At 48.0% G+C, this 19991-nt stretch overlaps 1 protein-coding gene across 8 annotated transcripts in view; it reads left to right on the plus strand.

Moving 5' to 3' along the window:
- Positions 1–19991, plus strand: part of Kirrel3 (kirre like nephrin family adhesion molecule 3) — a 568837-nt gene that overhangs the window by 464663 nt on the left and 84183 nt on the right. For all 8 annotated transcript variants that reach the window (XM_074066383.1, XM_074066378.1, XM_074066381.1 and 5 more), the window contains 2 exons: positions 2080–2229; positions 7355–7504. In XM_074066383.1, the coding sequence (XP_073922484.1) occupies positions 2080–2229; positions 7355–7504 (300 nt within the window). The remainder of the gene's footprint in view (positions 1–2079; positions 2230–7354; positions 7505–19991) is intronic.

Consider the following 19991-nt stretch of genomic DNA (forward strand, 5'->3'; position numbering starts at 1 on the left):
CTCTCCCTCCTCCCCTACTCTCCTTCTTCTTCCCTCCCTCTACTCTCCTACTCTCCCCTCTTCTTCCTCTCCCCCTTCCCCCTACTCTCCCTTTTCCTCCTCTCTCTTCCTCTACCCCTCCCCTCCTTTTCCATTCTCTCTCTCCTCCTCTCCCCATTTCTCTTTCCCTATTTCTCCTCCTCCCTTTCTCTCTCCTCCACTCCCTCCTCTTCTTCCTCCTCACCCTTTTTCTTCCCTTCCCCTCCTCCTCCTTCTCTTTCACCCTTTTTCCTCCCCCTCTAGTTCTCTACTTTCTCTCCTGCTTTCCTTCCTTCACCCCCTCCTTTTTCTCCTCTTTCATCTCTTCTTTTCTTTTCTCCCTTGTTTTGGTGCCAGAAACAGTCTAATTACAACAGAAAACTTGAAGAGACAGAGAGAAAAAAGTCTACCACATATAGTTGATTAAAATGTCCTAAGAAATCTAATTTGTAAAGCTCAAATCAGAATAAAAAGTGTTACTCCCATAATTCAAGGCCAATTTGATTTTTAATGAGCCTCCTCAGAGATGCAGCCAAGCCCTCACCAGGCTGTGAATCCACCACCTGCCTGCTGCCAGGGCTCTGTGTAGGCTGCGTCCTGCCCTGGAGGCTCCACCACACCCTCCACTGCACTCCAGCTCCCCTCACCTTCTGTCCATCAGCGGTTCCCTTCCTGAGGTCAACTACTGCTGAGAGCTTGGCCCTGTGTGCAGTCCAAGCCTGGGGCCTTGCATTCCCTAGAAGGGCAGGACCAGTGTCCAGGACCTCTGTCCAGGATGGCAGCTACTTGCCTAGAGTCTCTGTTTCCCTTGATTATATGTCTGTATCTGCAGGGCAGTGAATGGGACAAGAATCAGGGCTCAGAACCCCCATGCACCCCAGCCCAAACCCAGGCTTCACCACTCACTAACTTTGTGACCTTGGGCAGGTTGAGGTGCCTCTCAGATCCCGTTTTCTTTCTTATAAGGTGGGGATGTTTCTGCCCTGAAACATAATTAAACATGGACTACAGGAAAAGGAGGACTTGTAAAGCACCAGTCACATTGTGTGTCAGATGTTCTGTGAATGTCAATGTCCTATTATCCACTCAAATGTGGCTCCAAGGGGACACAAACCATGTCACCTCCCTTCTTCAGAGCCTCCCTCCATGACCAGAGCTGTGAGCTACACAAAGCATAGCAGGGCATATGAGAAGAAGACTTGAGTTCACAGCCCTCACCCCACCAGAGGTAGCTCACCTGACAATTTAGTGAGCTAAGTGCTCATTTCCCCGCACCCTGCAGAAGTCAGATGATGCCCGTATGGGTGCTGTCTCTATTGCACCTGCAGGTAGTAGACATCCAGCTTCAGGAAGCAATTACCCAGTGCAGCTCCTAGGACTTTCTCTAACCTCCCTGTGCCTCACTTCTTCATCTGGAGAATGGGGACTAAAAACTTGTGCTTACTAGGATGGAAATATTAATGAGCTAATATTTGACAACCTCAGACCAGAGTCTGACATCTTGTATGCACAGTGTGTTCGTTTAATAAAACATGAACTCGTAGCTGGGATGGTTAGAACCATCTTGTTTTGAGGTATAGATGGGAGATATGGGTTCCACTGATAGTTTTCCTCAATCAAAAGGGAGGCTGAACAGGACCTGCTGCAGAAAAGGAAGGGGTGGAGAGATATGGCTGCTGGCTCTCACCACTGTTCCTTCTGCCAGTCTGATTCCTTGGATTCTTAAGTTTACCTGAAACCATGAGCCTCCAAGCAAATGGAGTTTGGTAGAAGCCTCTAAAGAAAAGGGAGTAGTCTGGTATCTGGAGATTGCCTGCATTTGCTGGTACATGGCTGGTACTCGGTATCCATGATGAGGATTGATAGACAGAGGGACTGGAGTCAGAAGGCAATCCTTGAAAGGATGAGATAAAGCTGGGGACAGAAGACCTCTAGCAGGAAGCAAGGTACTCTGGGGAGACCAGGTCCCCTGGGGCCAGCTTTGCTCTGCTTCCAGAACTTGAGAGAAGCTGACTAGATCATTATCTGACTAATAATCCATTGTGCTTGTCTCCTTCCTAGGCCAAGTCTACTCCTTCAGCCAGCAGCCCCAGGACCAAGTGGTGGTATCCGGACAGCCAGTGACACTGCTGTGCGCCATCCCTGAATACGATGGCTTTGTTCTGTGGATCAAAGATGGCTTGGCTCTGGGTGTAGGCAGAGACCTCTCAAGTGAGTACTTTCAGACCCCTACCCCAGAATGACCTAGCACCTGCCAGGTCATTGCCTCACCCACTCATCCACTCCCCGGGAAGCATCCTCTCCCATCTTCACAAGTGTTTGGGGAGGTGGGGGTCACACCACCTACAGTCCTCACTACAGCTCCCTGGACAGTCAGACTAGGCAAGCCTTGAATCTAGAATCTCTAGGAGTTCAAGGGCCTTTGGTTATAAGTAATGAACTATAAGTAAACACTCCATTCTGGTAGTCAGTCCTAAACCTAGCACAGTGTTACCCTGGAGAATCTATCCAAAGTCAAACACAGCACACATAAAGGCTGATTTCCTGAAATCAAGTGTTCTTATTTCTGGGTCCAAAATGTATGCCCTCTTTATCAAGTCAGGATCAGGCTTCTCGCCCAATAAGACAACCAAGTAAAGAAAACCTCATCAAAACTCCTGGTTGCCTTCAGGGCTCAACATGTAAGGGGAATTCAAAAGAGGAAATGTTTACAATAAATGCCAGAACTTGTTCAGCTACCCAGGCTGGTGTCCAGAGAGCTACACTGTGGGGGGCGCCTACAGCTGCTGATGGCTGGCATGTGAACTCCCTGGTTGGTGCCCATACGGGTCATTAGTTAACTACTATGCATGGCTACCCCAGAAGCTCTCCAGACACCTTTCCAACACACCCTCTCCCTAAGAGAAAAAAAAATGAAGCCATCCTCCTGGTCATTCACCCATCCACCATCATTACCCTGCCCCGGGGTGGTTAGGCACATGGCTATTTGCTAGGCTTGACATGCATAGTAAAATTCAGAAGGACAGATCTGGGTGTCATTCCCCTGTGACTTGGAAAAGGCTGAGGGTGGAGGATAAATGAAAAATATGTATTCAACAGAGTAGCTGTTTAGCCTCGTTCATGGTGTACAGCTGCAAGAAAATAAAAATCGAAGTGCACTCAGGAACATGATGGCTGGGAAATTAATATTTTAAAATGTGAGTTATGTCTTGCCAAAAATGTATATTGAAACATTATAGCAATGGTCAATAGCAGTCACAGGGTTTGAATATTGCAGCCCAGCTGAGCATGGATAAAATACACAATAATATCTCCAAAATATACTGTGCCGCCATAAAGTTTAAGTATTATGGGAACCAGCCAATTTCAGAGACACTGAACTCCCTTACCCTAGAGAAACCAGAGAACGAAGCGACCTTCCCAAATGAGAATTTCTTGTGCTCTGGACAGCTCTGAGCCTGGCCCAGTGCTGATGCTAATCTAGGAAACTGTCTGGGGTCCTGGTCAGTGGTCTTCAGCTTTGGTAAGAACGGGGGTCTTGTTAGGTCAGTGGCTAAGAGGAGGTCCTAGGTCACCAAGGATAGTTCTGTAAATGGTTCTCTGGGATCCAGGATTGGGACCTCCTTAGTTCTAAAGGAGAATGGGCTCTGATAACCCTGGGTCAACTTCCTTCAAACTTGATCTAATTACAGAAGGAAGGTGGGCCTCTCCCTGCAGAGCCAGCTCAAGTTCCTAATAAATATTTGCCCTGTGTTTAATCACTTGTCCCAAAATAGTATCCTGACAATGATAATAAGTACTCATAGGCTCAATAAATACTGCTTGCTTGTCTGATAAGGAAGGGAACAGACCAGAACTCAATTCAACTCAGCAATGATTCATGAAGCACTTCATACTATGGAAGTTTTCCTGCAGGGAAACTGAGGCCCAGTGCTGTGGGACTTCTGCCAGCTGCAGCTCTGTCCTTTTCTGTTTGAACCATGTCATTCCACTCAGTCCACTGGGAATGACACCCTCACTGCACATCTCATGTCTTTCTGGTCACCAACACTGAAAACACCAGTCAAATGAACTGATTTTTAAATATGCTCCCTCAGGTGGATAGAACATTTTTCTCCTAGGAAGCTGAACTACTTCTCAGATACTATCTCATAAATCTACAGTCATCCAAAGGGAGAAAGGATTTCTACCTTTATTTGACATATAAACAGAGTCACAGTTGAGAAAGAAATTAACACAGTTCTATAACCAATCCCAATGTAAAGACACCCATCTGCTAAGAACCTGTTCACCCAGTCTACCCTGCCATCCAAAGATGGAGACCTCCACCCTATCTCACTGTCATTTTTATTTAAATTACAATTTATAGGCTACTCACTATGTGCCAGACATTTTACATAGATTATCCTATTTAATCCCCACCTGACACTAGCATTGCCCCCATTTTACTAGTAAAGAAACTGAGTCATAAAAAAGTTAAAGTCTGAGACAACAGAGCAAGGAAGTGATAAACTGGCATTTGAACCCAGGCAATGTGACTTCAAAACCCAGACTCTAAACAATTTTGCTTCCTTTGGGAGTAGAAAGTATTGACACTGTAGAAGGAGCTAGAAGTTCCTCCAGATCTATGCTTCTGAATATGTTTTTCAAAGATGCTGCCAATCCCTGGGATGGCATCACAGCTCGACATCTAATTAGGCAAACACAAACAAACCCATCACTGATGTTCTCACAGCTCATGAGAGTGAAATCCTGCTGCTGATAGCTTGCAAGACAACAAAAACACGAGCTCCAGCCAAGATGCCTGCAGGAGACCAGGGACTAACCACAGGACAGCAGGATCCAGAGGCTAGGCTAGAGAGGCCAGGGGCCTGTAAGCCAACTGCACTGAGGACAGTAGCTGGGGGGAGAACTGCACAGGAACCCAACTCAGTTCCTGGCCCCAGCCCAGGCCAGACAGCCAGTCTCATAATACCTAGCAAATTTCCCTAGCCATCAGAGGGCAGGAGGATGAGCAAGAGGACAGGCAGTACCCTCAGGATGCAGCTGATCACCTTGTATGCATTTCTGGCCAGACCTGCTGAGCTGTGCAGGGCAGGGGCTGCTTGTGGCAGCATGATGAAGGCGGTAGTAGCCATGAAGTTGCTCAGCTGTACAGCAAGTGCCCACAGAAGACACTGGGAAGCATGGTGGAGGATCATGGCTGCCAACCTCACTGAACAGGAACAGGCTTAGTGGCCCCTGCTGCAGCCCACACCCAAAGAGCCCTACCCCACCTCTGGACAACCCTTGGCTTATACGAATGGAAGGTCCTAAGAGCTCCAGTCTTTCACCCATTATAGAAATCACCTCTGGGGACTTCACCACCCTATTGGTGGCCCAAATGCTTGTTTAACACCTCAAGTAGTTAAGAATATTTTGAAGTGCTTCCCCTATGGGTTCTAGGACTGTCCTTGGGAACTATATGACTATGACTGACCTACACCAACAGACTGGGAAACATTTGAAGAGATTACTTGCCTGTCTCACTGTTGGCCTCTGATTGTCTCTGTCTCTTACTTGCTTAAACCCTTGTCTCCTCTTTAAAAGACCAAATGTGTCCAGTCCCCTACTCCCATGACATGTCAGAATTTCCACTGTCCTGGCAAAGGTCCTTCAGAAAGAGGAGTCAGGGGCTGTCAGAGAGTGGTGGAAGCACGGAGTGGCCTCTGCAGAGAGAGGAGATCCAGGACAGGGAAATATGGGTGTCCAGGTATATATCAATAGTACAAGCGATTGGGGACTAGGGCCCACAGAGCTCAGGTTAGGTGAGGGATGGAAAATGGATCTTGCCAGCACAAACTGAGGAAGTTAAGGGTCCAGGAGCCAGGAAAGAGAGCAACAGCCCAGCCTGGCCAGCTGTAACTTAAGTTGGCATTTATATTCAACCCTACACAGCAGCAGAAAAACTGATTAATGATTTATCATCCTCAAACTTTTACTTATATATTATTCATTGCCAGTGGTATAAGGGACCCCAAATTCCTAAGTGTCCTGAGAGCCTCATAAGGGCTTAATCAGGCCCTGGGGCTTAGGGGATGGGAGGTAGGAATGACTAGAAAGGGGCCACTATGGTTCAAGGTGCTCAGAGTTTCCTAGACACCACTAGCCTGTCCATCTTGAGACAAAACTTTTCCCCAAGTCACTCTTGATCCTTTTCCAAATATTTCCCTTTTCCCTTCCTTTTCTCTCTTACTTTGTTTTCTCTTTGTGAATCTCAACCTCTCTCTCTCCCCCTGACAACCACACACACACACACACACACACACACACACACACACACACGCTGCCCCAACACCCTAGGAAACTCTTGCTTTTGTGTTCCTTACACTGAGATCAGGGCCCTAATCAGCAGGTCACCTGCTGGAAGCTCCTAGAGTTGTGCCTGCCCCAGCTGTGCAGGGAAGCTGCGAATTGTCTCTTTTCCCTCTGAAATAAAACAGCAATAGACAAATTAATAGGGGAGAAAGCATGTTTATTAATGTACAGAAACACGAGAACAGCCCACAATGTATGAGACTCAAAAAAAAAAAGAGGGGGGCACAGAGGCTCATAACTGTAATCCCAACTACTCAATACAGAGATTGGGAGAATAAGTCTAGCCTGGGTAAAAAGATAGTAAAACCCATCTAACTAATAAGCTGGGTGTGGTAGGGCATGCCTGTCATCCCAGCTAGGCAAGAAGCATAGGTAGGAAGATCTTGGTCCAAGGCCAGCCCTCAAATGAAAGAGCAAGCCCCTATCTGAAAAATAACCTAAAAGCAAAATAGGCTCAGGGGATGGCTCAAATGGTAAAGTGCCTAGCAAGCACGAGACCCTGAGTTCAAACTCCTGTACCCCATAATAAAGGGGACAGAAAGTTGGAGCTTCAATAGCATTTTGAGTTACAAAAAGACACAGAGGCTTGAGGCTTTGGGGTAGGTGGCCTGGCAAGTTAGGGAGAGGAGGGAAGGAAAATTCATTGCAGAACAAAGATTGGTTTGTTATGCAGAAACAGTCTCCCGGGTACCAGTCATCATGTCTTGGTCATATCTGTCCAGGCCAAGTGTCATACCCCCAGTCTCTTCTTTACAGGCATAAAAGAAGAGACTTTCCAACAGGAAAGTCTCTGCCCATGTCTGCTGTTTACCACATCCACTGTTTTCTGGGTGCACATTGCTTTTTGCAAGGCATGGCTTTTCAGAACCATTTCACCCAGGGTCTGTAGCACCTCCCACGAGCCACCTGGAAGTAGACTGACGAAGGATCTTTAGCATGGGTTGTTTTGATCTCCCTCATCTGCCTGCTGTCTCCACAGGTTATCCACAGTACCTGGTGGTAGGGAACCACCTGTCGGGAGAACACCACCTGAAGATTCTGCGAGCAGAGCTTCAGGATGATGCTGTGTATGAGTGCCAGGCCATCCAGGCCGCCATTCGGTCCCGCCCCGCACGCCTCACTGTCCTAGGTAAGAGCAATCTGCATGCAGGGAGGAGGAAACATGAAGAAGTCAGCTCCAAAAGGGTCCTCTGGCCAGGCTAGAGGGAGGGGCTTCCTGCTAAGCATAATCAGCTCCACTCTCCGATGCCCCCCATAGTTTCCCAGCTTTCCCTGCCCCCTGCCAACACCCAAGGGGGACAAGTGAAGGTTCCTGCACTAGGAAATGCGAAGTCTAATGCCACTGGCTGATGACCCTGTCCCATCCTGGTGTGTTTGACTGCAACTTAGGGAGCTAATGAGGGCTCCTGAGTGCTCTACCGTGTGAAAGAAGGAAGCCAGGCCCCAGGTCAGGCAGAGCAAGTATAGGAAAGGATGTCACATGGTCTGTGAGTCCCTTTGTCCCGAGCCCACCTCCCAGAATGCCAACAAAGCCCTCTCTGTCCCTTCACTGCAAAGTCGGCCTGGAGCTCAATTCCCCCATGACCTCAGTGTCCATAGGGAGTACAAACAACCCTTGTTCCTCTCTCACACACACACGTGACTCCCTGGCAATTCTGCTCCTTGTGTCATTCCAAGGAAGATTCATTTCAAGCCCTTCTTCCAATCATATCCTTTCCCCTTGGTCTTTCTTCATATGTCCCAGGACAGCTCTCCTGAAGAAGAGAGCTCCTACCTGCCTGAAGACTGTGGAGTAGGCTTGCCTGGTAGCACCTTACACTGCCTAGTTCTGATTTAGAATTCAGCCTGGTAGTCTTCCCCCTCTGGCCAGATGGTCCAGAGAATCCGGGCTACAGGGAAGCAGGCATTGCACAGAAGTAATAATAGTTCACATTTGCAAAGCGACTGCAGCAATTCTCTAAGCTGTGCCTCTTGCCTCACCTCAGCTGTTTCTGGGCCACTCTGGGGGTCAGGGGTTGTTACCCCAGGTGAGAAACTGAGGCTCAGAGAAGCAGAAGGCTTGGCCCCAGGTTCCCCAATCAGAGCTCCTTGCACTACCTCCCTGACCCCTTCAGGATGTGTCTCTGCCAGACATGTATAGCTGGGGCATGGACAGGCAGGAGAGGGGAGCCCAGCTGCCCAGGCTGCCTCTGAGCAGCTGCTGTGGCATTTTGAGGACAGGGTCAGCAGATGGGGCGCTGCCTCGTGGCCTGGCAGATAAGGCACACAGCTGCTCAGAGATAAAATATTTAAGAGCGTGTCAGGTTATCTTCAGATCTACACAGCCAAACACATAGGGCAGATGATTCAGAGCTCAGAAGCAGACAGGCCCTGGAGGACCACTTACCAGCTCAGAGCTGGACTGAGATGGGGAGGGGGAGCTGGGGCCAACCCCAAAAACCTCCACACTGTGAATTTGGCCTGCCAAGAGAGGGGTGGGGAATGAGCTGTCCTGGCCTTCAGGGTAAATAGGCTGGATGACTGGGCCTGAAGCTTTTGAGAGGAAGATTCAGGAATGTTAAAGGGAGCTGTGCCCATTTGCATCCCACCCAGATGAGTGGGGAAAGCATCTCCAATTTGGTGTGAGATTCAAAGAGGAAGGGGCTGGACTTAGGACTTAATTTTTTTTTTTAGATTTGGGGACTGCAAAAGTGCCAAGGCACATTTGCTAAGCAAAATTGTAGGATCTTCATCTTAAATGTGATTCAGCACCCCAATCCTCAGAAGAATCTGCCTTTGCAGTCTCATACACCTCCCAGAAAGAAGACAATACTGGGAAGAGGGGACCCTTAGCATCGTCCATTCTTCTGATTTCACACAGTAGCTAAAGTAGACGCAGATGAGGGTTGGGAATGAGGCTGAAGATCTAGAGCACCTGCCTAGCGAACTCGAGGCCCTGAGTGCAAACTCCAGTTACTGCAAAGTGACAATAATAAGAAAGTAGATGTAGACATATCTGTCCTTAAAGTGTATTGGCCTCACCAGCCACACCTGGACACTTATGCTTCCTTCACCCTGCTATCTCAGTAAGACAACAAAGACCAATATATTAAAAATCCAAATTAGTCCATGTTTTTTACAGATAAACAAATGGAGAGACCCAGAGACGCAAAGGCACTCACAGGAGGTCACACAGCTTAATTAACATTTAAAATCAACTCTACATTTTCCAACTCCAAGCCAATGCTCTTTGCCCAGTCTTCCGGTCCCAAATGTCAGCAGAATGTCATCTGTCCAGCTGGTTAGGAGACAGGCTTCTCAGAGCAGGACTTTGAAATCCAGGGACCCAATTTTGTCTTGGGTCACATCTAAGACATTTTCTCCCCCTTCCCTGTCTGTAGTTGCCTATCCTGGCACTACCCTGGTAGAGCTAGCTGGGTCTGTTCAGGGGAGGCGTTTATTAAAGTTTGGAGATCAACTGAAGGAGGAGTAGTTTTAGAGGTCCTAGCAATGTCCCCTCAGTAGAATTCCTGAGACCCCAAAGGGAATCTGAGCTGTCATCTTATCCCTCAGGCATTCCTGCTGTCTCCACAGAAACCGCTCACCCTAAACAAACTGAACCCCAGTAAGAAGGAGCTGCCTAGGCTCCACAGTTCTCCCTAACTATTCCTTAGGGCCCCCTACATCTCCACCCCTCAACCATTCCTATAGTCTCCCCACCTCCGCACCCTAACTGGTCTCATAGCTCCCCAAACACACAGTCCTACAGATCCCTCCCTACCACTGGTACTGCAGGGCTCTGCCTGGCTGATTCTCCAGGTGTGGGGCCCCACCTAATGCCTAGAGGGAGGCATAGCAAGAGGAGGCCACCCAGACCATTAGGAAGGGAGCCCTGGATTGGGGCAAGTAGATGGACAGAGTGGCTGTTCTGCACAGGGGAAAGGAGTGTTTGTGAACCCTGGCCCAGCTGCCTACCTTCCCAACCAAGACCCTGTCTGCTTTGCTGTGACATCTCAGCCCAGGAAAATGTCCTGGCCAGCTCCCCGCAGGGGACTGCCTTCCCTGTGTTCCAGGAATGAGAGAGATTCTTAATTTAGTCTGTATTTGCCTGAGATAGATTTTTAATTAAATAAAGTAAGAGCCTGATTAGAACCTGCAGAAGACGTGAGAACAGAATCAGATGGTATTTCCAGCAAAATTGCAAAGCAAACACTTTGGCTGGAATGCAGGGAGGCCCTGGGAGTCTTCCATCAAAGCGCCAAGTGAGGAGGGCAAATACGAGAGATTATATAGTCAACAGATGTGCATTGTTAAAATATGCCTCTGCCAACAGCAAGCTTGGAGAAGCCAGAGGGCCAGTTCGCAGAGCCTGGTAGGCTCCTGGGAGGGTATGGGGGACCAGCCCAGCAGCCAAGCCTAGAGTCACAGACACATTAATTAGCATTGTGTTTCCAGTTCTCAATGCAATCAGGCAAGGAGCAACTTCGAGCTGAACATTTGCTACCCATGGGAGGTGGAGGGAGATGCCAGAGAATGAAGGAAACGTGGGGGAAGAAGCTGAGCTGGAGAAGCTGAGAGCAAGAAGACAGGTTCAGGTTAATGACTGCTGTGATCCTCTGTGTCCCACCAGCTGCCAAGAGCCAAGCTTGACTCAGCTCAGGTCCAGACGGGCATCTTTACTCCATAGAACAACTCAAGAGTCTTGAAATCATGGAAAGAACCATAGACCTAGAAGCAGTTTTCCTACCACCAGCCAGCTGCGTAATCCTTGTCTCATTACTCCACCTCTCAAGGTCTCAGTTTCTTTCCTTGTAAAATGAGAATTGATTTAAGAGTTGTCCAGTTCTCAAAAGGCCTTATTTGCACAGTCAAGAGTCCATCATGCCATACCAACTATTTTAGGGAAATGGGCCATCCCCTACTAGACCCAAGATATGTATGGTGCCTGAGGCTTAGAAGGTAACTGATTAGGATGGTTTGGACAGCATCCCAATTGAGGCTGGAAGGGAGACTTGTGGAAGTCCCAACTAGACCTGGATTGGGGACTTAGCTGAGGACTTTAACCCCCAGGCCTCCCTTGGTATCCAGTTTCTATGTATCTAGACATGCCTGCAGAGGCTCAGGTTGATTGACCATCCAAGGACCTCTAGGCACATGTGCAGAGCTGTGGTGTGGTAGGAAGAGCCCCAGACTGAGAAAGTATCTTCCTGCAGCTGATTCTGTGACCTTGGGCAATGTCCTTAGGAATGAAGGATGAAACTGGGCTTCTTTGGTCCAACTCCTTAACCAGCACTTAGTGCAGAGCAAGAACTCAGTAATATTTGTTTGTGTTTAAGTGCCTGAAAGAATGAATGGAGTTTCTGATTCTTTACCTTTAAATGGGAATACTAAAAATGTCAATCTTACAGGGTTGTGAACATCAAACACACCTGTGTGTAAGCTCTACAAACAATAAAGTGCTATACATTTTAAAGCTATATACACACACAATTTCAAAGCTGTATACACACACACATGCACACACAGAGTGCATGCACACTTTTCCCATGTGCAGGAATCCAAGGTTAAAAAATATCCAACCTGTTACAGGCTCAAAACTGTAGGGCAGCATTGCACTTAATCTTTTCAACTGCCTGAAGATCTGGGAAAGCAAGAAGGCGGGGACCCAGAGCAGGAGGGAAATGGGTGCCAAGGATTTGATCAACAAATGCTTCCTGAACACTGCCCATGTGCCAAGCACTGATCTAGACAGTCAGGATTCACCAGTAAACAAAAGGCAAAACTATCCCTGCACCCATGGAGCTTATGATATAGCAGGGAGAGAGACAGCTGACAAGTGATAAACAGATTAAACAAGTAAATCATGTCATAGAATGCTTGTTGGTAATAAGTACCATGGAAAAGAAATAGGTGATCAGGATGAGGGAATCAGAAGTTGGGGGAGGGTGTTGAATGCCAGCTTAATTATTTGAGAACATTTTCCCAGTCTTCCTTCCCATTTCCCTCTTCTTCCTTGCCCATTCTAATATTAATTCTGCTATCTTGTTGGAAATACAGCTTCCCAATTCAACATGAATTATTTAAGACAGAGACTCAGTCAATTCCAATAAAGAGGGAGTCCTTTACCATGATGTTAAGCCCAGATACTGAGAGAGGCAAACAGATAAGGTCCTATCTATTCTGTGTCCTTAACAGTTCTCTGTCTTCCTCAAACTGTCTGGGTAGCCAGGTCCAGAAGGGAGCAGTGAATAACTTGAGTGCTTCTGGCAGGGGTTGCAGAGCTGACAAAGCACAAGAGTGCTGGCTTCAAGGCAGTTTTTCCAAACACTGGTTGCTAGAAACCCCACTCACCGACACCAGAATATAAAAAGGCAAGTCAGTAGGAGATAGTGGGAGCAATTTTTCTGGGTGAGAAAAGACCCCAAACTCCTTACCATGACCTACAAGTTCCCCCACCCAGGCCTGCTATCTGCTCATCCTCCAGCCACAGCCCCACCATCCACCTACTCCAATCACAATCAGCTCATAGCTCCTGCCACTCATCACACCTCTGGGCAGCCTCCACCCATTTCTGCCTGAATGCCCTTCTTACCTTTCTTCCCTTGGCTAACTCATGCCCACCTGTCAAGATTCATCTTGGACATCACCTTCTCCAGGAAGACTTCCCTGAAGCCCTCATGGCCTCACTGTCACCCTCTGTGTTCCTTTTGCCTTCTACAGGCACCTTGATTACAAAAAACAAGTCATATTTGTAGCAACTGTTTTCATGTCTGTTTCTCCCACTGGGTATGTTGGAGGCATCTGGTATCCTTACTGCCTATCCCAGAAGCACATAGTATATGCCTAGTCAATATTTTTATGACAACTGAAACCACAGGCTTGGAGGCAAATTAGGGGGTGTTTACACTGAAATCTGACCACCAAGAACAATGCCTGGCAGATAGTAAGCTCTGAACACTTTGTAAGAGTTGTGTTGTGTTGCTTTGCATTGTGTGCCTATTTCCTTGTGTGTACTATGGAAGAAATAATCATACTGCCTTCTCAGGGTTATAGAAGGGATTTAATAAAACAATACATGGAAAGCATGTCCCCAAATCATGCCTGATATGTAGCAAAATGTATTAGCATGTGGTTGATAATGTTATGTTAACTTTTTATTATTGCTATTATTGTGCCATGCCAAGAGACATCAGCAAGTGGGCCTCATTCCCAGGGCATCTGACTCTGTCCCAGAGGTTTTCCAAGCAGCTGGAAGGCAGAAAGACCTAGCTCCTGCAGGCCCCTCCCAGGCACACACATGGGAAGACAAGCAGAATTGATTTCCTTATCTCCTTATTAAGCCTGCTTTGCCTGGGCCCCAGCCTGGACCTAGGTGCTGTATCTCATTTGTGCCTTGTGCCTGTTTCCTGCCACATTCATTACCCTGCAATCACCCCCAAACAGGGGCAGCAAACAAGCCAGAGAGGAGAGAGAAAGGGGAGAAAACATCCTTCTCTCCTGCAGTTCCACATGGGAGCCTGTCTGAGCTACTACTACCCCCACACACCACACCTTGCCCCAACTTGTTCTCTCTCCTACCTGGCTACTCTGCTCTTCTTAGTGCCCAATGTCCTCTCCCCACCCTTTAGCCACTGCACACCCTCCCTTTTCAATTTGTGTGCTTACCTGCAGGTGATAAAGTGATGGCTGGGAGTCAGGGAGTGCCCAAAGCTGACTAATAGTGTCCCTCTTCTAAATTAGAACGGCCTTGGGGGTGAGGTCTGGTCTCTGAGGTCCACACTATGGGATCTATGAAACGCCACCCTGGTATCTGCCCACAGCAGTGGATGGGGAAGGGGGACAGGGAAGATCCAGGGTCTCTCTGAGGGTCTCCATAGACTGGGCAGAGGTGAGCTGACCTCCAGAGCTAGATCACTCTGGACCCTCCCTCTGACTGCACTCTAAAATCATTGCCCCTCCATGTGTCCCTGCCCTGCTAATCTGCATATTTCCCCCAAGAAAAGGGTCCTCACTACCTTCCTCTCCCACTTTTCTCCCCTTTCTTAATCTCCATCTCACTGGGATATGAATCCCCCTCCCTAGTTGGAGGAGAGAAAGGAGGTGGGCAGCAAGACACCCACAGATGCTAAGCCACTCCTAAGACCCTAGAGGGGATGGGGGAGACCTGAGGGATTGAGGCAAACCAGGGCTTCAATTCCCTGCCCATATGCAGGCAGCAGGGGCAAGCAGGCTCCACTTCATGGGGGAGACCAATGCCAGGAATGCCCCTACCCTAGCCCACCCAGGACCACCAAGGGTGACTGGGCTAGCTGTCTAGTTAAGTGCCTTTCCCTAGTGACCTGGAGCCCAACACTACCTGTCCAAGGACTCACTCTCCATTTGAAGTTGAAGGGGGCATTCTAAATGACCATCCCAAAGCCAGCCCCTCCAGCTCATTTGGCTTTCAACTCCAGAACAGGAGAAGTCAGGGAGGTTCTTAGGAGCCCTTCTGCATAGTCAGAGTGCTCTGCTTCCTGCTTCCACCCCCAGAATCCCCAACCCCATCACTGGATAACTTAGTCTCTCCAGGGCAGCCCTTGCAGTCCTGAAGTGTGACACCATCATACCCAGAATGCTGACAATTCTCCAGGGTCAAGCAGGACAACGGGCCCTTGCCCAGGAGCCAGAGGCACAACATTCCTGCCCTTGGCCTGCCACTATCCACTGTGACCCATGGGATAATGATGCTTCACCTAGAAGGTCCTGCTTTCTCCCTGGTAAAACCAGGAGCTGGAAAGGTGAAGTAGAAATCCACTCTGTAGTTTGACTGTGATTGGTCCGCAGTTGCTCATGGTTTGAGGGTCAGGCATTGTTCCCTGAGTCCCTCTTCCCTCAATCCTGAGAGCAAGGATAATATATCCTTCGGCTACTTTAACCAAGCACAATCCTGGGAGATGCTGAGCAGGTTCAGCTATCAGCAAGAAGAGTGCAAGCACAGATCATGGACACTTGCCAAAGTCCATACCTTGATCCTCTCACGTCTGCCATGTGGCCTAGAACCTGCTGTTCCTTGGCTGCCCATGAAATCCAAGCCCCTTTCCTACAATCTTCTGGGAGCAGTTGCCTGGAGGGAGCCCTCACCCACTCTACCCTCTAGGAGCTGGTTCCTCTGGCCTGTGTGTAGCTTCCAACATCCGGCAAGCCTCCAAAAGCACAGGCAAGAGCCGCCTCTGTCTTGGTGCTTTGCTGGGGTCCCCCATTCAGGAAGTCCAGCTGACCACTGGCCATTTACAAGGTTCCCTGTTTATGCACCATCCCTATTTGTATACACACAGACACCTTATGCTCAGGACAAATGCACTACACACATGCACACATATACTGCAGAACACAGCTAAGTCATCTGTGTCCCCATGGTGGAAAGACACAAGTACACTCAGTCAAGGTAATCAGTCATTGCTGAGAAATGGACAGAGTCCTGGGGACTTGACAGACGTATTGAAAAGAATGGAGTAGTTGGAGGGTGGTGTCATCCGCACGAGCCCCGTGTCTCTATTGATTCCCCTAATGACAAACGAGGTGAAGGATGGAGTCACAAAAGAGGAGAGGATGCAGGCCTTCTATAAAGGAAGTACCCCTCCTGGGTATCCCAGGGATCAGCTCCAGGCCTCTGTCTGAAACCAGCGTCTGGGTGAGTCCAGAAAGACTAGAGCTGGACAGGGAGCCCTCTAAGGGCTAAAAATAGCTCACAACTTCTCCTCTCTGACCTCAGCCTGAGCCCGAGACAAGGCTTTCATGGCAAATTATGGATTTAAAACTGGCAATGACTCTCCATTACAGCATGAAATGAGAAAGGAAAATGCCACTAAAAGCAAGCCTTCCCCCCAGCAGCCAATGGGGTGAGAGAGGGTGAAGTTTCAGCGAGGCCAGGAGTGCAGTGCCCGTGAGCAGCAACCAGAACCTGGTGGTGGTCAGTTTCCTGCGGAGAAAATATGCCTTGCTGCTTCAGCCATAGCTTTGTCACTGCAACACAGTGAGAGGACTTGTGTTGTAGGTCCAGCTGGAGGCATTTGGGGAGCCATGACCCACTGCCCTTGCAAACATCCTGGGGGCCATTGTAGCCCCAAAAACCATCTTCCCCTTCATCCCCTACTGGGCTGACATCCATGCAGGCTCTAGAAATGAGAGATGCAACCAAAAATTCATTATTCTGCTCCAACATATATGTGCACATATGCATCCACACTCGCATGTGCACACCCACATAGGCACACATGTACATGCACTCATACACACATATATGCATACATGTGCATAGGCAAACATACACACAGCTATACATGCACACATGTGCACGCATGTATATACACTGGCATGCATAGGCATACACACATATTCATGCAAATATGCACATATGCACATAGGCACATGTGCATACACACTCGTACACACATGCTCACACGTGCTTGTGGGTACATACACAATGCACACATGCATATACACACATGCACATGCATGCACACATAAACACATATACATACCCATACACATTCTCAACTCTGTAGATCTCCAGTGAACCAACTGGCCCCTGTGTGTTCCTTCATTTCCAGCCTTTGGTCACTTACTCTCCCTCTGTGCACTGGGGGAGCCAGGAGAATGGCCATGATTTTACTCAGGCATTGGAGTGGACAGAGAGGACAACAGCAATGTTGAGGAGTCAGTACTCTCTGACAACACCAGGCTCAATCCTTGGCCTAGGCCACCTATAGTCAATCAGAATTGTGGACACTGTGAAGTCCCAGAAGTCTGCCAGAGAACTTAGCCTCTGGGAGATGCAAGGGACATGATGTGTACACAATTAAAAGATGTGGGGAGGCTCAGCTTGCTACAAAGAAGACTTAGGGGAATAAGGTTCCTCTCAAATATTTGAAGAAGGAAAATAGATTTATTCTTCACTCCAGAGGGCAGAAGCAGGGCCAGGGAGGACATTTTTATCTCAACAATTAGAACTAAGAGTCAGAAGTAGTGAGCACTCTGTTTCTAGTAGTATTCGAACAGAGGCTAAGTTGTTCCCCATGCCTGTTTCCAAAGGAAGAAAACTAATTTAGTCCCAAAGATGACATGATGGCAGCAGTTATCCCGGTTCTGGAGCTGAGTAGGAGTTGGGAGTCTGGCCAAAGAGAGGGGACAATGCAAAGAGAAGAGATTCAGAACCATTTGGGGACACTTCTGTCCCATCCAGATGTTCCAATAACACAGTGCTTCATGACTCTTCAGAGAGAATTCCAGTTCTGGGTGGAATATTAGCCCAGATCAAAAACTGTCAATGAGAGTGTTGAAAGACAGTGCTGCTCCCAGGGTAGTAGAACTGTCCTAAGGGAGAGTCACAGATATCTAAAGTCACTGAATATCATTCAAACCCTAAGTATTCTGCAAACCTGTTGCCAAAATCTGGCTATGCCATGGGAATGTCACAGATATGGTCCTGGAGGAAAACGGAAGGAGACCCTGATGTGTTCTTTCTCATGCCAACCTGTGCCAGGCACACCAACTACAATAATGTCTCAGAGTTTGGAGAGGGTGCAGAAAGACCAAAGGCAATGGCAGTTAAACACTGATACCTTCCTAAAGGAATTGCACAGGAAGCCTAGCGTGGAAGGTGTCAGAGTCATGGTTTAGCATGAAGGAGGAATGAGGGCATTCCAAGATTGGGACTTAATCTGAGAGGAAGATCAAGGTGAGAATCAGTCCAGTTGGAACAGAGCTGGCAAGTCAGGAACAAAAGATATGTGCCAGGACAGAATGAGAAATGATACCAAGATGTCAGACCAGGTTTAAGGACTTCATCAGTGCTGAGATACCTATGCTTGAAAGACAGGCTTTCACTCACAAGAAGCTCACATCTACAGAATGGGGTATTGATAAGGACAGGATGGGACACAACTTCAAACTCCCAGATAGGAGTCCTGATGGTCCCAGACCTCAGGCACTGGGCACAGCATCTGCCCACAGACAGGACTGCATGCCAGGTGGTTCTGAGTGAAGAGAAAAGAGAAGAGAGAGGGTAATACTAGTGGGCTTCCACTGTCCACCAGCCACTGCTCTAGAGCCTCTTCTTATCCTCTTGCCATCTCTGTCAGGCAGGACCAGATCCACTTTGGTAGATGATGAAACTGATACCCAGAGAGACTAATTAACTTGCCCAAGGTCACATAAGAAAGGCAAAATGCAGTATCTGAACTTGAGCTCTCTGGCACCAAACCATTGCTCTTTCCAAATTCTGCTCAGACACCAAACCATTGCTCTTTCCAAATTCTGCTCAGACTTACAGCTGCCTGACTCCCCCACTTAAGACAATGGACAATGACTAGATCTCTGTTGAGCCCCTGGGAACTCCAGGAATTCTGTCTGAGCCCTTGTAGTGTCTCCAGACCCACAAGGTCAGGACTTGTCCTGAGCAGTGAACTCAAAGCTGCAGAAAATCCTTCCTGGCAGCCCCTGTTCTCCAGGTGCACCTTGGGTACCAAGGTCCCTAGACAATGGTATCCATGTCCCATTCCATTAAGTCTCATTTTCAAGGACCGTTCACTCCTTTTTGCCCCATCAATCTGGGCTTCTACATTGTTCTTTCCATGTGGAGCAGTTTTTTCCAAAAGGGAGGTTCACAGGCCCCAGAAACTCACACAATAACTGCCCCCACCTCCCAAAAATAGGTAACTGAGCCTCGCAACTGGAGAAGCCTAGCTTCCAAACAAGTGTCACATTTTTGCAAGTCAATCAAGGTGTTTGCAAATGTTTGTGTAAAGGAAGAGCTTTCCACATGCAAATATGTCAGGAACCAACCATGTGAGCAGCTGAGAAATTATCCAGGTGGCAGCCCCAGTGGTGGAGTGAGACGGCTGAGGGCCCATATACCATCCTGTCCTTGGAAGCCTGGCTCTGCTTCATCCTCAAACACACTATTTCCTCTACTTTCTGCTCACATCCCCCACAGACAGTTACTAAGATGCTGAAGGCAACCCATTTTACAGAGAAGTTAACTGGGGCGAACAAGGGAAGGAAATACAGCCAGCCTTCTGTATCTGAGAGTTCTACAGCCACAAAAATATTTGAAAAAAAAAAAACTGCATCTGTTCTGAAGATATACAAACTGTTTTCTTGCCACGATTCCCTAAATAATACAGTATAACTGTTACATTAGGTATTACATGTGATGTAGAGATGTTGTAAAGTCTAGAGGATATGCATAGGTTTTATACAAATATACACCATTTTATATAAGGGACTTGAGCATCCATGAATTTTTGGTATCCAAGAGGGTCCTGGAGCCAATCCCCACAGATGCTGAGACACTGTGTACTAGAAGCTGCTAAATGAATGCACAGGGATGACTAGTTCTCTGACTCTTCCAGACAAAGCTGAACCCTAAGTAAAGGTTGCCTGGGGCCCAGTCCCAAATACCAACTTGGCCTGGGCAATAGTTCTACAAAGAAACACAAGAATCCCCTGGGAAGACCCCCAGCCGCATCACAAACTAACGTGATTGGAGAATATTAGAGCTAGAAGAAATCTTCCAATCAACAGTTCTTCATTCATCCATTTCAATATGAACTTATGTATCTTCTGCACACCAAGTGCCGGGAACACGCATTCATGGT

The sequence above is a fragment of the Castor canadensis genome, chromosome 2, assembly GCF_047511655.1.
Source record: "Castor canadensis chromosome 2, mCasCan1.hap1v2, whole genome shotgun sequence".
NCBI lineage: Eukaryota > Metazoa > Chordata > Mammalia > Rodentia > Castoridae > Castor > Castor canadensis.